The sequence below is a fragment of the Cynocephalus volans genome, chromosome 4 (assembly GCF_027409185.1).
Source record: "Cynocephalus volans isolate mCynVol1 chromosome 4, mCynVol1.pri, whole genome shotgun sequence".
In the NCBI taxonomy this organism is placed as follows: Eukaryota; Metazoa; Chordata; class Mammalia; order Dermoptera; family Cynocephalidae; genus Cynocephalus; species Cynocephalus volans.
The window spans coordinates 8,897,957-8,916,130 of record NC_084463.1 but is presented as its reverse complement, the minus strand read 5'-3'; the positions used below and the strand labels follow the sequence as shown (position 1 = coordinate 8,916,130).

At 38.7% G+C, this 18,174-nt stretch overlaps 1 protein-coding gene across 2 annotated transcripts; it reads right to left on the bottom strand.

Moving 5' to 3' along the window:
* Positions 1-10,753: 10,753 nt before the first annotated feature.
* PTS (6-pyruvoyltetrahydropterin synthase) lies at positions 10,754-17,219 on the bottom strand. Of its 2 annotated transcripts, none has more exons than XM_063094361.1 (6): positions 17,020-17,219; positions 15,040-15,119; positions 13,835-13,857; positions 13,405-13,461; positions 11,299-11,369; positions 10,754-11,104 (listed from the first exon to the last, which is right to left on the bottom strand). In XM_063094361.1, exons 1-6 carry the CDS (start codon positions 17,061-17,063, stop codon positions 10,981-10,983), a joined length of 399 nt encoding a protein of 132 aa, XP_062950431.1. In that variant the 5' UTR covers positions 17,064-17,219; the 3' UTR covers positions 10,754-10,980. The 2 variants fall into 2 exon arrangements, with proteins under 2 accessions (XP_062950431.1, XP_062950430.1); XM_063094360.1 differs by lacking the exon at positions 17,020-17,219 and adding an exon at positions 16,680-17,005.
* Positions 17,220-18,174: the final 955 nt, after the last annotated feature.

Below are 18,174 nucleotides of genomic sequence, written 5' to 3'. Positions count from 1 at the left end.
GTATTCTGAGGTTGTCTGTGAACTTACTGTACTGATGAGTTATGCACCTTCAAATGTTTTCTTGCTGCTCCTTAGCATCATGTTCTTTCAGATTGAGGAACTCTGTTTAGCATTTCCTTTAAGGGAAGTCTGGTGCTGGTGAATTCCTTAGCTTTCATTTGTCTGGGAAAGATTTTATTTCTCCTTCATATTTGGAGGTTAGTTTTGCTGGATAGAGAATTCTTGGCTGACAGTCTTTTTCCTGTGGCACTCTGAATATATCATCCCATTCTCTTCTGGCCTGTAGGGTTTCTACTGACAAATCCACTGAGAGACATATTGGGGTTCATTGAATGTCATGTGTTTTTTTCTCTTGCTGCTTTCAGTATCCTTTCTTTGTCTTTGGTTTTTGATAATTTGATCATGATGTGCCTTGGATTTTCCTGCTTGGGTTGAATTTGATTGGCAACCTCTGAACTTCCTGTACCTGAGTGCTGATATCTCTCTCCATATGTGGGAAATTTTCAATCACTTTTTCTTTGAATATGTTTTCTATATCTCTTTCTTTTTCTTCTTCAGATATGCCAATTATGCAGAGGTTATTTTGTTTGAGGGAGTCCCATATTTGATGTATTTCTGTTTGATATTTTCTTATTCTTTTTTCTTTTTGCTCCTCTGATTTGATAATTTCATGTTTTATCTTCAAGCTCATTGATTCTTTCCTCAGTTTGATTAAATCTACTGTTGAAGCTTTCTATCTAGTTTTTTGGCTCAGATAATGTTTGCTTTATTTATAGAATTTCTATTTGTTTTTCTATTAATTGATTCATTCCTTTGTCAAGTTTTTCATTCTGCTCCTGGATTGTTATCCAGATATCATTTAATTTTCTATCTGTATTTTTTTGTGACTCCCTGAACATTCTTAAGAGTGTTATTCTGAATTCTCTGTCAGACATTTCATAAATCTACTGTTCCTCTGGGTCCATTGCTAGTGCTTGGTTATTTCCTTTGATGGTGTCATATTTCTCTGTTCTTCCTTGATCTTCGTGTTCTTATGTTGATGTGTGGGCATTTGAGGAGACTGCTACCTCTTCTAGATTTTAAAGGTGTTCTTTTGTGGTGTTAGACCTTTACTGGTTAATATCAGAGCTTTGTCTCTGATCTGTGGTTTTTGGTTTTTGGTTTTGTCTTTCAGTTCTATTTTGATGCTTTTTTTCTTTTTTAAAGATGACTAGTAAGGGGGTCGTAACCCTTGACTTGGTGTTGTCTGCACCACACTCTCCCAAGGGAGCTAACCAGCCATCCCTATACAGGGATCTGAACCTGTGGCCTTGGTTTTATCAGCACCACACTCTCCCAAGTGAGCCACAGGCTGGCCCCCTGTGTTGGATTATTATCTACCACCACCACTTAAACTCTGAACTGGAACTAATTTGCTGTCCTTTGATTAATCCCAAAATGGGGGAACTTCCTGTGGGGACCAGTACTTGAGCTCTGTGGTTGTAATAAATTGTTGCTTTGCTGCTGATTCTCTGGGGGAAGGCTTTTTGTGCAGCTCAGGTTTTTATTGTTGACCTTTTCATAACTTCTGGATCTTGTGAGGTCAGATACACCTGGGCTGTGTGGAAATTCTGGCCCAGGACTGAGTCTTTCCAGCAATCTGTGCCCCTTGAAGTTATATTGGCCTGACCAGTCTCCACCGAGTGGGCCTGTGCCAATTGGAAAGCAGATCAGTGGCCCATGCTGTGTCCCAATTTTCCCCTAGTGGGCCAGCCTCTCTCCATTCCAAACACTTCCTGTGGGGTGGACCATGCACTGGTCCCTCACGATTACTCACCTGCCTCTGGATGGCTCCTATTTTCTGTCAACTGCAGCCCCTCATTCCTATGTGGGCCCATGGGGATCCTGTCAGTAATTTCACTCACCTGTGGACTGGTATGGTGCACTGCAAGGCCCTCTTCTGCCCTGCAGACTCCAAGCAACTTCACGCAAAGGCCCCGGCTGCAGCTTTTGCCAAGTCCTGCTCTGTGTGCTCACCAGGATGGCCCTGAAGTGTCCAGGGCTCAAAACTGTCAGAATGGTCCCTTTTTTCTCTCTCCCAAAGTCACTCAGTGAATAAGTAGTGAAGATGGGTTTTGAAGACTGGTTTATACCACTTCAGAATCTGCCCTAGGGATTCCTGAGTGGCTCCTGCATCACCTGGGATCCCCGGAACAACTGGTTCCCCTGGATCATATTACAAGGAGAGGGTACATGCTGACACAACCAGCAGGCTGCATGCTCCAGCAGTGCTTCTCCATGCCCTACTTCTCTGCTGCCATCTCCAGGATAAACAGCAGTGAGTCTTGACTCAACAAGCTAGGAACAATTTTCATGTTTATCTTTCATGGTCCAACCTGGCCTTCATCTCAAGCTCAGTGAGGAAGGTATGACAGATACTGCCTTTGCCACAAGCTGGAGCCACAGCAAAGATATTCTCCGAAGAAGGAAAAATTTTAGACTCAAAGAAATCCTCCTCAGTTTTCTCATCTGTTAGATAAGGGTTGACCTGGGTGTCTCAGCCCTCTTCCACATCTCAATTTTTATTTCTCTGTCGTACCCAGACCAGTTCTAAGGGTCTAATCAGGGATGGGAAGTAGGTGTTGCCTTATGACTCATCTGACTGATTAACAGAGGCTGCTGGGAGTGCTGTTGAGAAGGATTCTGAAGCAAAACCAAGGCTCAGAAATATTCAACTACTGACACCTTCCTTGCACTCTGGAGGCAGGAATTGAAGCAGCACAGTTGCCAAGTATTTGCCATCCTTGTTCAGCCAATAAGTGAGTCCAGTAAGTAATAAGCAGAATAGGTAGCAGAATAAGAGTAAAGAGCTAAAGAAGTATACATATTCACAGTTTCAGGAATAGTTCATCTTGGTTCTCATATTTGCAATCAATGTTCTGATTCTCACTAATTAGAAAGTGATATGCCCCCTACACCCCCTCATAAAAATGCACATACACAATGGCAATGAAGCCCACAGCTACACCTCCTGCATAGAAAAAAGAGATGAATAATAGATGTATTGTTTGTCACTCCCACACTCACATGCCCAACCTTGTTCTTCCACTTTCATGGTCTCTTGTTTGCAGTTTTAAGTTTTATAAATTCAGTGTATTCTTATTGTAAGAAACAGTAATTGCCTACCCATCTAAAGGAAGTGATAATTCATTTTGAGAAAGTAGGAAAGAAAATTGATGAGTTCTAAATCCTATTTCCTCAAAGATCTTCACATACCAGAAAGAGTCCCAAATCTGGTCAATGGCCTAACTACTATACCAACCATTCAGAGCAGGAAAGAATTCAGAAAAGGCAGAAAATTTAGGCAGTATCTTACTGTTTATCAACCTCCATATTACTTTTTTTAAGTAAATGCTGAAAATATTAATAAGTCAAAGTTTATTATTTCATAAGAGCAGTAGTATGGCAAGTAGTTAAAAGCCTAAACTGTGAAGTCAGACTGCCTGGATTCAATGTCATTTGATTTTGTCCCTTATGACCTGCGGGATCTTGCACAACCTATTTAACTTCTGAAAAATAGCATCAACCTCATAGGTAGACGAGTTGATGTTTATAAAGCACCTGAAAGAATGCCTGGCATAAGTAAGCACTCTCTAAATGGTATTATTTAATGCAAAAAAAGACATCACAAATGATACAAGAAAACCAAGTATTATAACAATATAAATATGTGCAAACAAAATGGTACACTTAACAAGGACTAAAATTACTAACTTGCAACTGTTAGAAGAAATAGCAGGTGTATGACTTTTTTACAGTCTTTCTTTCTCCAGCCCCGCCTTCACCTCCACACTTCAAGCTTCTAAGTAGAGTGTCTTCCAGCTTTCTGGGTCAGCCCCCAGGCTCTCTCCTCTGCAGAGAATCTAAATAGCGGGTAAAAGGGTAAAATTATTCTACACAGTAAAGAGCTGAATTGGGAGAGGGAGTTGGGAGAAAAAAGAACAAAAGCAAAGTTCAGGTTGAATATTGTGGGGGTTGAGATAGAAAGAAGCTTTAGAGTCTCTGTGGGTTGAAAGCAGAGGCTACAGGATTGCCCAAGAGCTGCTCTGGATTACAAACTGGTTCTCCCCTAATGTCATTCAAAAGATGCAAGTGAAAATTAGAATTATTTTATTTCTGAGTGCTTGACTATATTTCTCTGAATGTGGCTCAGCAGTGAAACAGGGACATATAGACAACTCCTGCCCCCCACCCATTTTATGTAAGTTACAGCCATATAAATAAATGTAATGAAGTTAAATATATATTTACATATCTGATATAGGCGGGAAATAATTTAACATATGCAAAAGAATCTACACATTCATTCATCTATGATTACATATATAACCTTCATGTAAAAATAACTTTAGACCCAGATGTTTAAGTCCAACAAACTCAAAAAGTCTTTAGCTAAAATAATACATAGACAAAGCACATTTAAAGAGTTATGGCAAAATTTTTAATAGTTATTTTAATTGTTGAGGCTATTCTGTTGTTGTTGTGTTTGTTTGGTTTTGGTTTTGGTTTTTGGTGGTTGGCCTGTAAGGGGTTGTTGTTTTTAAACCAGAGAGACCTAAATTCAAATGCTTCCATTTACTGGATGACTTGGAACAAGACTCTTAATCTTCTTAAACCTCAAATTCTTCATCAGTAAACTGGAGATGATTCCTACATTAAAGAGTCAGGATGATTAATTGAGACACTAGATGCATAGTGGCTGAACCAATGAATGTTAAATCTTGGACTTAGTTAACTACACAGACATCAACATGATCTCACATGAAGGTGGGATATTTTACACCCCACAGTCTGGTTAAGTTGCATTTTTCTTTTCTGAACACTGTCTTCTCCTTCAAGAATGGAGCTTTGACTTTCCCCTTAGTACTCTAGTAATAATTAAGGGCAATTATGAAAACAAATCAGGCCCTTGTTTGCTAGAAAACACATATTGCTTCAGTGTTACCACAGATGAGTTTAGTTCTAGTTCCACAAGGAACCCTGCCTTCAAGGCCAAACAGATGCAACAATAAAAGCATTCTTTGCAATATCAGCTGAGGCTCTCTCTGCTTGCGGAAAACTTAATCTCCAAGAGCTGGGAGAGAGACAATAATTACCTGCAACCTTTGCTGTTTATCCTACCATAAAGGGAGCTTCTTGTCAGTCAAGCCCCTGGGTCAGGGCTGTTAACTAATAATAGTATTGTCATGAGGACAGCTTTTACCAAAAGAGCTTTGATTCAGAATTCTAGCTTAGTTTTACCTAAATTAGTAGTTGAGGACTAAAACAAACTTCCCCATGAATGGAAATGAAAAATTCCCAGGAAGATAAGGTTAGCTAGATGAACGGGTTTGGAGGAATAGTGGGGATTTTATTTTACGTTGCGGAGGTTTTCTCTATGCTGAAGAGCATGAAGAACAACACCTATCTGAAGTATGTGCCAACTTCTTGGTATTAAATCTCAAAAAACTTACGAAATCAGGTTCAACCAGCTCTTAGAGATGGCAGGCACATTCATTCAACAGTAAATAATTATTTAGCACCTGCTGTGTAGGAGGCATTGGGCTAAGTCCTGGGGAAAAACAAGAGTGAATGAGACCGACAGGGTCTTTGTGAAATTGACACCCTTGTGGTTGGGACAGACAGTAAACCAGTAAACAAAGACAAAAGGAAGCAAATATGTAAAATTTTAAAACTGCAAGGGCAGTATATGGTATTATAATAGAAAATGAAAGGATTTCTACCTACACAGGGTGATCCAGGAAGGCTTCTTCAAGAGGGTGACATTTAAGCTGAGATCTGAAGAATGCTTAGGTTTTATGAAGGGGGTTTTGGAGAGCACCATTCCAGGCAGAAGGCCAGTAAATGCAAAGATCTTGAGGCAGGAGTGAAATTGGCATGCTTTAGGACTTTGAGAAAAGGCCAGTGTGACCAAAACATAGTGAAAAGCTTGCGGCTGGGAAAGCAGGTAGTGGCTGGGTTACACGCAGCTTGGTGGGCCACAGTGAGGGGTTTGGATTACATGCTAAAAGGAAGAGGAAGCTTTCAAGGGGTCACAGGAGGGTGGGGAGGAGGGTGACAAGATCTGATTTACTCTTTTAGAAAGATCCACAGTAGTGTGGAAGATAACCAAAGTGGAAGCTGGAGACCAGTTAAAGAGGCCATGTCAGAAATCCAGGCAAGAAAGGGTGACAGTTTGGACTAGGGTGGTGGCATCAGAAATGGAGAGATAATAGAGACAAAAGTCACTATAGATTTTGGAGGTAGAAACAATAGAACTTTCTGATAGCTTAAATGTAAGGGGCAAGGTGGGGGGATCGAGGACAACTTCCAGATTTCTGGTCTGAAAAAATGGAAGGTGGTGGCATTTTTATGGAAGACTGGTGGCGAAACAGGTTTTGAAGGAGAAATAGAAATACATGTTTGGAAATGTTAAGTTTGAGATGCCCACAAGACACCTATTGGTGGTTCTATCTGTGATCAAATAATTTTAGCAAGTAAATGACAATACTAAACTTTCTATTTCTTCGGGTTGTTCCCAGCCACAGTGCTTATATCTATTAAGATATTTGTGACAAGTGAAAAGGGTTTGAAAACTTGGTTCAGACTTATTATCATACTGAATTGAGAATTTTCACTGAATAATAAACAGGCAGGATGAGGATGAACTTGGGCTTAAGTACTGAGGACTTGTTTCTTGGGCATCTTTAGGAATACAAGCTTGGAATGTTGTTTCTTTAGCCAACGACTACCAAAAAAGGGCAGCGGGGAGAACAGCTTTCTCTCTTTTTTTTAATCATTAATTCTTCTGTCTGAGCTTTGTATCTCATGAATATTCATAACAAATAAAATAAATAAATCATCCCAAGTGCTAACAGTCCATGAACTAACTTACAGACTGGCAAAGTAAGAAATATCAATTTAATGTTTAACCAGTATTACTGCCAAACATTTTTTGGCTCATTTTCTGATAAGTATTCTCTTACATATATAACTACTTCCAACCTAATGTGTCCTAAGCCAATGTATTTATCAATCAAATATATGTACCATGATGTAAATTTCTTCATTTTAAGTATTTGAACTAAAGAGAAAATATATGGCTTTACCTTATAAGTACAGAAACAATTGTGTGAGTTCTAAAAAATAAAAAAAATTTAAAATAAAAATTCTGTCTGAGTGGTTGAAGAACACTGGTGGGAGTGGGTGGGTGGGTTTTTGAAGGTAGCAAACCAACTGATGAGCTACTTGAAAGCAGAACTACTGCTTTGAAAATCTTCCAGTGCAAGAACCACCTTCCCCTACTTTTCTTTTATGGTAATAGCAATTCTCTCGGCAGCTATGGGGAGACTTTAACAGTGTTTATCCGGCACATTTTCCAAAAGTGTCTTGCAACAGGATCCTGCTATAAAGTTAAATTGTGTGAAACTAACAATGATTTTTCTATGTGCAAGGGAAACTAGAAATATCCCAGACATAGCACAAAATGAGCAGTCTGTTTCTCATCTTTAAGACAATTCCAATCCCAGGAGGAATTTAAAAGTTTGGTGTTTAAAAAGCCAAATGGATCACTTATCATCGGTCTAGTGTATTAGTGGCCACATGTACATGACTGATGGTACTATTCTGGCCATCTATATAACCCATTGGTCTTTATTACATCAAGTAAAGCAATACAAATTGATAGCTGAGCTCTGGTCATAATGTTCACAGAGATATCTGTGATATTAAGATATTTTTTCCTAACTTCTCACATTAGAGTTGGTTTTAATTTCAAGTCGTGCTTCCAAGATTTTTGTATTTCTCTACCCACAAACCCCATAATTCCCATTGTAAACCACCACTGCTGCTCTGACACTTCACTCCCGCAAGATGAAAGTAATTAAGTTACAAACAACTGTGGCTTGGATCTTGCTGGCACTCCCTTCTGCTCGCTCACTTGCTCGCTCTGATGCAGCAAGCTGTCATGTGGGGAGACGCTCTGTGAAGGAGCCCATATGGCAAGAAACAGAGGAAGGAACTGAATCCTGCCAACAACCACGTTAGTGAGCTGGATCCTTCCTGGTCAAGCCTTGAGATGACTGCAGTCTTGTAAGTGCCTCTGAGCCAGAGGTCCCTGCTAAGCCACCTGGCTTTCTGGCTCATGGAAACTGAGATAAGAAATGTGTGCTGTTTGGGGGTAATTTGTTATGCAATTGTAGATAACTGATATGAGTACACTCGGCAGAGGATGGTTAAAATGGGGATAAAATGAGGTAATATGAAAAGTATTTAGCTAAATGCCTGACACCACAGTAGGCATTGCACAATGTTAGCTCAATTCCCTTTCCCTATTTCCACTGCCCCACCATGGCCCAGGAACCCATCACCTCATGGTTAGATTCTGGCAATACCTTTGAAACTGCTTTCCTTGCTTGCCTTTGTCCAGCTGGTCATCTTCTTTAAAACAAAAAAAAAAAAAAAACACTTCAACAGCTACCTATTCTTTAAAGGATAAAGACCAAGTTCACATTCAAGGCCCTCCAGGCTGTCCCCATCCTATATTTCCAAGTCTATTTTCCATTTAGCTCTCACATGTCACTCTACTAAGATTAATCTAGTCACTATATCCAAAATACATTTTGTATATTCCCACTCTAGAAACCTCGCTAATGAAATTTTACCCTTTGTTATTCATTCCCTCTTTTCTCTTGAATTCCAAAACCACCACTCTCCCTATCCCATCATTTTAAGTACCATTCAGGATTTATCTCCTCCACTAAGCTTTTTCAAACCTCACCACCTCATAATGATTTTTTTCCATCTCTAAATTAATAATATTTACTCATTTGATATTTAAAATCATCTAGATATAAAAGTAGAAGCAATTTGAGAAAGCATTAGTCTAAGGATTCATTTTACAGATAAAGAAGCTAAAGCCTAGAGATGAACATGACTCAATTAAATTCTAACAGCACTGGGACTAGAATTCAAGCCTCAAAACATTCAGGTTCAATTCCAAAAATACATACTGAGTGTCCATTATGTATATTAAGGCACTATAAAATTTCAACAGTTTCTACCAATATGCCATTCATTTAATTAACAAAAAAATTACTGAGTAGTATTTACCAGATAATCTGCTTGGAATGAAGACTTTGCCCACAGGAATTCAGAGTAGCAGAAAAAAAATAAATAGGGAAAGCAATAATTACAATACAGCTTGATATGGTCTGGAATAGCAGCATCCAGGGAGACTTAGAAGAAAATCAACTATATACTATCTTTGGTCTTTCCAATCATTCATTCATCCACTCAGGACAGATAGATACATACATATGTACATACAAAGACAGACGGATGGACAGACAAAATTCTTACTTTCCTAAGGAGATCAAGTAGAAGAAAAATGTTCTCTTGAAGCAACCAATAAATAATATGGATTGTCAATGTTACTAAAAAAAATAATGTTTTTCTAATACGTCAGATGTGCAAATTTGGCATTTTAAAAAAAATCTGGAAATACACATATATTGTCCCTTTTTCAGGGTCAATTTTGGAGTCAGAAGGACCCTGAATGTCAAACACCCAGTTTGCAATTTATTTGTTCAGTGATCTTAAGTAAGTAGCATAAACTCTCTCAATTTTAATTTTCTCGTCTGTAAAATAGGAATAGTACCTGCCTTGCATGGTATTTTTGAGAATTAAAACATAAAGTACCTTAATAAATGACAGTTATCCTGCCTTTTGAGTAATCAATACAAAATACGCTTTATAAATAAAAATTGTTTAATAACTAAAACACAATTCAAATTTAATTAAGAGCATTGCATTACTATCAAAATGTATAATAAAATTCCTGCAGTTACTAACTCTCCAAAATAAAACTCCTTTGCAAGTTCTTCTAGAATAGTAATCACTGCATAAGTCCCTTTGCTATTTTCAGGCAGTAACATTCTGAGAATCCACTGTATACCAGATGCTACATGGAAAGAAAAAGAAAATCCTGTATTTAAGAAGTTTAGAATACAAATGAGAACACAAGAGAGAACAGTTCTTTGTACAAAGCAAGCAAATCCATTCTTGTGGATTTAGACATGAGGAAAAGATACCAGCAATGAATGCCAAGAATATATTTCAACTTATGCAGGTAAGTTTTTGATCAGATCAAAATAGGATCAATTAGGAAAAACTGTATACAGGAAATGCTTTACAGAGTAGTAGATCCTTTTTATGTTGACTATTTTAACAGGGTTTAAAATATGTAATTATTCTTCAGTCTTATGAGTTAAAATTATAAGATATAGAAATCTAGACAAATACACATAATAATTTACTGATATTCTGTGATATGTTCAATGTGTTGTTCCTTACTAGCACTTTATAGTTCAAAAAGCTGTGCAAAATTGCAATGAACAATGTGCACAAAATCAGCACTTCCATCAATCTTGTACATGCATCTGCAATGCACTGCCTCAGATGATTTGTGTGTCTGCTTTTTACTGACCAAAATTGGTGCTTTTAGATCCCAAAAAGAAGTAATCAAGGGACTTCAAGCTATTAAAAAATACATACATTGTCTTCAGACTTTGTGGTCACCTGCATTTCATTCTTTATAAGATTCGCCTACTGTAAGTCATATAAATGTTTTTACCATTTATATTATAACAAGAAAAAATGAATAGTAAAAATGAGATAACAGAGAAAACAATAAAAGTAGATTTCTTTTGCTTTCAAATAATTCCACACCAAAACATTTTGCGGAAAATAAAGTGACTTTTAATCTATAAATAAGACTCTCTAAATGATAAAAATAGATTTAAATGTATAACAGGTCTTACAATGATTTCAATAAATCAGGCATTCCAGAACACAATGTGGAGGTACAACAATTACATGGTGATTCCTTAACATTCCAGGGGATAAAGACCTTTTCCAAATACAGAAAGAAAGTAGTCTTTCTACAACATTAATCTTTAAGAGCTATTCTCCTTTATAGACTACCACATTATTGTCAGTTTCATACACTTTTACTTTATAAAGAGTTCCCATAGGAAGAAGTTTCTGAAGGTTTTCCCATATATATACAGCTACATTTTCTGTTGTGCTGTAGAAAAAAAGAAAAAAAAAAGTTCAAAATGCAAATAATAAACAAAATTTCACATTTAATATTGACAAAAACAGAAATTCTAGTTTTGAAAGATATCATTAAACTAAAACTTTAGAAATCAACAGCAATCAGATAAAATGTTAAAATCAATTCTTTCTTACCGTCTGTCTAAGGCAAATAGTGACACCCACCTTACAACATCTGCAAAGTATGGCACATCCAGATCCAGATTCTTATGATCCAAGGGCTTCATAATTGCCTCCTAGAGACAAAACAAAGGAAAAAATCATTGACTCCATTTTTGACTCAAATTCCAATGTGTTCCACCTGTGCCTCTAAACTTTATCATTTAACCACTAACTCAATACTTGTAAGTTCTATACCTGTGTCTTACAAAGCAATCTTACAAAGTTTAAAGCTGTAAAATAAAGTCAGGCCCAGCTCTCCATAATGATTAACTATCATTGTTACTGAATGCAAAGAGGAAAGAAACCAAAAAGTAAAGAATTCCTGGAGCTTTCTTGTAACACAAGCCATTGTGATTCAGAATTCAGTTTAATACTTCTTGAATTCTGTCCAAAAAGTTATCAGAACACCTTTCCATAACAGTCTCACCTATGGAACAATGCCACAATATCATTAGGACAAAGATCTAGTGAGTATTACATTTTATAAAGCAGACCTAGACTGAAATTATGTAAATAATTCTAAATGTCTCCTATGAGGACTAATTTAAGAATGGGCTTGGGTTCTTAGAAGAAAAAAAGACAAATATGTAAAGACTATTACTCATCAATACTTATATATATTAACATAATGTTTTCCCTTGTCATTAGCAAATTGTAATTGCCTTATTCTTTGGAGGTTTTTACTCTTAGCTATTATACAAAGTCTAAGCATTTATAAAACAATCTAATTTTCCATATGGCATGGTTTCAAAAAGGGTACATTAATAACAATAATAGCGATCATTTCTTGAGTAAAGCTAGAATCATAAAAAGAGTAATTCCTAGATCAGACAGCTTTTGAAGTAAATCAAATGAAGGGAAGTTCCACCTGTATATCAAGAAAATAAATATCTTTATCTTCAATCCCAGTTTCAGTCCCAACTTCTACACTAAAGCCTTTTCTGCAGGGCTATAACTTCACTGCATATGCTATGATGAGCCACTTTTACTGATGGGAGCGTGTAGTATTCTTCAGGTACACAAAAGTAGAAAAAAGCATAGAGAACCCCTCCTCTAGTATTTAATCATGTTTGCTTGAGACCTCTCATATTGCTGTCTTGTCTTGTACAACACTTTGGGGTATACATTTTACGTCCTCAGTAAATGTGGGAACTCTGTCTTTACAACTTTCCTGAAGTACTTTTAGCACAGTGCTGTTTGTTCACTTGTTCTCTTATTTATTCAGCCAAGTTATTGAGCACTTAAACTATTTCTTAAGCAACTAGAAAAAGTAACATACATACTCTGTGAGCTATGTCTCATTCCCCTTTGTATTACCAGTACTTAGCTCAAAAACTGAGGCAAAGTAGGCAAATTTGTTGAACACATAGATAAGAAGAAATGTGAAGGAAGTAATGATTATTAACATAATTTTTATGAAACAAATGTCAAATTTCAGAACAAAGTGAATTGCAGAGCTGAAATGAACTAAATAAACAAGTGAAATGACAGCATAATAAGAACAGCTGGATGGAAGGAAAACTACTCCCAGCTTTGCAAATGACTTACCATATAACCTGGGGCAAGTCAGTTAATTGTTCAGCATTTCTCAATCTTAATCCTAGGGATGAAGTTGGTTTGGGTAATCTCTAAGGTCTCTTACAATGCAAGAATTCTAGAATGACATAATCAGTAAGCTCTTTACTGAGCACCTTCTTGTGAGTTTTCTCTATGATGCACTGCCCTAGTGAGTTTAAAATAGAGCCAGAGTGATCAAAGGTACAAGGAATATTCAGAAGAGGAACAGAAAGCTTAGAGGAGAAAGCTGCGTCTTGAAAGGGCAGAATTTGTTAAATGGAGGAAATCAGGATATTCCAGCAAGGAATACAGGTGAGCATGCTACATTTCTTCCCATCACTGTAACACAACTGTGACTAATTTCCATTAAGTCATCCAAATACCTTTAGAAGGCTGGGAAAATAGTTTCTCCAACTCCTCTGCCACTCCCACACGCAATTCCACTCACAGAGTCATGGAACCACAGGAGATAACTTGTTAGGGCAGTAGAAAGGGGCTGCCAAATTTTATACTTAGGGGACAGCACATAATAAGCACCCAACATGACATTACCTCCAAATGTTTTTTGAGGTCAGTCAGATTCATAACCATTCCTGTAACAGGATCAATCTAAAGAATAAATAAAAGTAAGTATTACTCTAATAGGCTCTCCATGTTTAAACCATTGGCAAATTATTAAAGGCTATACAATGTGCAAAGATTGTGCCCACATTTGCAGAGACAATCATTAATCTCAGCATGGAAGCACCATGTGCTTCAGGCATCCTTTTCATTGCATGGCTCTTCTACCTGTCTACACACAGCACATTAAAGACAACACTTTGGGAGAAGAGAGGCCTGGAATGGCAGCTGCTCACCACACACATAGGCGAACAATGAAGCAATACTGATTGGAACAGAAGTTTTGAACACAAAATCCATCACGATGGCTGAAAGAGGGCCCATCAATCTGCACAAACCACAAATATTTTTTAGCACGTACCTCTCCATATAGTGTCACCACAACTATGGGGAAAAAAACAAAATACCAAAAACACAGCATGACTTTCAATAGTTTAACATCCAAGCACAAGTTAGCAACATAAATTAAATATTAGATCTCTGTCCCCCAAAACTATACTTATATTTTCCTCAAAACATTTGTTCTTTTAGTTAAGATTTTTTTTTTATCAAGCAAGCAAGACTCAACCAAGACAGACGATCTTAGTAGGAGCTTTGCTAAGCAGAAGTCCTTAGTTAAGGCCACAAAGGTATAAATCAGCTTATAATGTTGATGCACTAGGAAGGATGGAAATGGTGCTCAATCTCTGCCTGTAAAAGTGGAAAATGTACATTCAGATGTCCAGCTATACACTGAACTGGTCCAATTCTGGGCAGTGCCTTCCTGAACAAGCAAAACTACTACTAGGCTTTAAACTCTTATCCTTTTACTCACACAAATGTACACGTTTTACAGTAATGCTTTGTAAATTAACAAGTGCTTGTAGGAAGCATTCGAAAAATCCTAATGATCAGTACTTTACAGATTGATAACGTTTATAAATTTACATTTTTTCAGCTATATACAAACATCATTAGGTATTACATGAGAAGTGAGTACACTGAGATTGAGAGGGATCACAGATCATATACGAGGCAGTAATTAAGCTAGAAATCCTATCGTCTGACACCTTGTCCTTTTTTACGCCACCACACTGTGGCTTTCATAGCTGTTTTTTGAGGCATCAGCTGTATCTCAAAGAATCAAGTCTCTTATCCTTGCACATATTACTTTCTTGGAACAATGTTGGCAAAGTTTTAGACCCAACCTATTTTCCTGCCTTACAGTACATTCCTAGGCAATATTCCCCTATTGTCATTCATTATTTACTCAAAGAATACAATCTAATTTTAACATTAGCCTCAGCTGTACCTAATCAGAAGGAAACATGCTGTCCAGAAAATCTCTATGCACTCTAAGACCAAGGAAAAAAATTCTTTAAACCATTCATCATTTTGGGCTATCCATAACAGAGCAGACAATTAAGACATAACACTTAAGACACATCCAACCAACACAACAGATATTTTTGTTTTGAACTTCCATTTAACTTCTCATTCAAGGCTCAAAGCATTCTTATGCCTGTATTTGCAGAACACCCTTACACCGTTATTGAAGGGATAAAATTTCACCAGTTTTTCTCTTACCTTTATAATTGTGCCCATGGCCATTTGGATTGCTGCATTTCCCAAACAGTTTCAAGTTTTCTTCATTACTCAGAGATTTGCTGACAAAAAAAAAAGTCAACATTACACAAATATCACATTCAAACCTCTTCTTTTCCCTACATAATATTATTTGCTTTGGTCTTTAAAAAGTTTCCCAATTTATTACTTTAGCTGACCAAATGGAGAGTCATAAATCGCTCTGATTTCATTACTCAGCTATACATCAGAAACCAGTGTATACATGCTTCCTAATTAGACTACTATACCATACAAATTAGCATAAACAAACCTTAAATCCAATCCCCTTGTTCCACAGCAAGATTTCAACAACTGACTTGCTCATGGTCCTTCTATTGTTCAATTCCACAAACATTTACTGAGTAGCAACTGTGTGTTAGGCATGTGCTGAATGAAGCAAGAGCATGTAATGAAAACCACAAAAAGATGCTTGTTTTCAAGCAGCTTAAATTCTCATTTCTCATGAAATGACCTAGTAAGTCTCCTCTTCAACAACCTTGCTTTACTATGCCTCACCAATTGCCTGATGATAACTGTACCAGTCCAATTAGGGATATTCAAATTAAGTGTAATTTTAAAATTATAATACTTAGCTGTTGTTCCAGAGAACAATTTGATGAGTTTTTATACCTCTACCTGCCCAATCAACTTTGCATCTCCTATGGGGCCTTACCACCCTCATATGTTTGAAATTCCTATTACACCCCTCTTTCTTTTTGAGGTCTTCTTTATTATTCCCTCCGCTTGGTCCTGCTCATCCACTTCTCACTTCTAGAGCACTGACGTTCACAAGGCTTTTGCGCAAAACTCTCTCACTATAACTGGCCAGATTGTAAACTCCAGACAAGAGGCAGTGACCACGGTGTGCTGATCCCTGTTGCCTAGCACGAAATCAGTTAAGCCAGAAAGAAACTCTTGTCCAACGAATAAAAGGATGAACGCTGTCAGAGAGAAATGACTATTCTTATTTTTTAATGAGGAAACGGGGTTTCTGAAAGTGGAGCTTGCTGGTGAGTGGTAAAACTCACAAAATCCACTCAAGCACAGTGAAGCAGTCTTAGTGCTGGGGTTCAAATTCCAACCGTGCTGCTTGCTTAGGAGACTGAACATCTGGCTCATTTTATCTTCGTTAAAAGGGTACAAAATTTGCCTTATTATATGAGGTACGGTCACTAATGCTTCTGGCATGTAACATTAGCTACCATTTATCGAGTGTTTACGACGTGCCGGGTACTGTGTAACCTGGGCGAGTTCAACTCGTTGAACTTCACAGCAACCTTGTGAGCTATACTAAGGGACTTTGGGGGACAAAGACATTGTTTCGGGACACAGAGCTGGACTGCAGCATCTGTGTTCCCAACCCGGGCCCGTCTCCCTCCGCAGACGGCCTGTTAACCACCACGCTCCACCGCCTCCTCTCGAGCTCGGTCACTTCCGGCAGTCACTACCGTTCTTGTTGCGGGCCGCCCGGGGCCGCAACTTGGCTCAACCACCACGCGTCCCCGTCGCAGGGCTCCAGCGCGCGCACGTAAGCACGCCCCAGCCCCGCCCCCCGTGACGTTCCCCGGCCCGCCCCATTGGCCCCCTTGGACACAACCCACCTGTACAGCCGGTGGCTCGCGCTGAAGGACACTAGGCGGGACACTCGCGCCCGGCGGCGACCGCTGCGCGCTGCGGCGCTCATCCTCTTCCACCCACCGTCCGCGCACTCCGGCCAGCTGTGGGGCCGGGGTGGGAGGAGCCGGGTGGGCGGGGCCTCCCCGCGGCTGCGCAGTGCGGGCTGGCGCGCCCTCCTCCGCGCTCCTGCGCTCAGGCTTTGGCCAATCCCGACCTGAGGAGCTCCACCCTCCGTTGGGAGCTCTCCCCACCGTCGGAAGCGTCTCTCACCATCTGAATCTTTTGGTTACCTAGGATACCTAGAGTTCCAATAGCTAGGCATACCTTGGAGCGGTCGGATGGCGGGAGCGGGGGTTGGTGTCCTTCATTTTTATGCCTGCTCAGCCTGAAGCCACACTACGCAGTTAGGACCAGTCTGGGCACACTTTGAGTCCTCGAATGACCTCTTCGAGCTTCCCCTCCCACTCCCTTCTAGAAAGCCCTGGGTTAGTTACTACAGAAAGCTACAGTGGCTGGTTATTCTATCAGACGGCCACAGTCTACTTAGAGCATAAAAAGAGCAGAAATTTGAGAGCACTGTGGGACCACGTGGCTTTCAGATATGATGCTACTTTCGGACTGTTGCGTCATGATTCTTACTAAGAGAAATTCTAAAGCCACTCTTATCCACAAGCGTGCATAAACCCTTTTATCACTCTGGGTTGGCATAGTGTGCACACATGCACCCGTGAACACATGCTTCCCTAGCCAATATAGATGCCATGAGAGTGAAAGGATCTTGTTTCCTCACATCTACTCACAAGAGTGCCCAAACTACACACAGTTCGCAACACCATGTCACCTCTTGCCTCCATTCATTCTTTCATTAAATATTTATTGGACATCTACTATAGGGCTGGCACTGTTTCCAGGCACTGAGGAGGACAGCTTACATTGTACGTATATGAGAAAAACCAAACGATGAAAAGGACAAGTCAGTGATTAATAACAGACTAGGAAAATTTCCTGCGCACTTAGAAAAGGAAGATAGAATCATGGGGGTAGTAGAAATAGAAGCCTGAAGGTGATTTCTCTCATATGCCTTGTCTCCAGCCATATATTGTTTGTTCTGCATTAAATTATTAACATCTTATGTAGCAAACATTCTTCACACATTTTAAAATGTTTGTCTCAGCTCCCTCATTGATCCGTAAAGAAAGGACTTCAAAGAACTGTAAGCTTTCAGAGATTTTTGAGATGGAGACTATTGAGTTTAATCCTCTCATTTTACAGATAAGAAAATACAAGCCCAGATAAGTGTATTTCCCAATATTATCCAGTACGTAAATACTCTCACAGTCAGTGGTTACATAAACACCGTACTCATTCTGAAAACATTTTACAGATTCAAAATAAAATAAAAGGTAAAAGGTAGAAGGAATTTCTGAAAAATTGCCTTTATTACTTGTTTGCTTTAGTAAAATACTCCATGGCATTTGC

Bases quoted from the DNA above. Each gene is read 5' to 3' on its own strand.
- PTS (XM_063094360.1), bottom strand. From the start codon at position 16,762: ATGAGCGCCGCAGCGCGCAGCGGTCGCCGCCGGGCGCGAGTGTCCCGC. The intron at 13,462-13,834 runs GTACGTGCTAAA...TTTATTCTTTAG, and splicing joins TGGTGACACTATATGGAGAG to ATTGATCCTGTTACAGGAAT. The intron at 11,105-11,298 runs GTGGGTGTCACT...TTTTTTCTACAG, and splicing joins TACTTTGCAGATGTTGTAAG to CACAACAGAAAATGTAGCTG.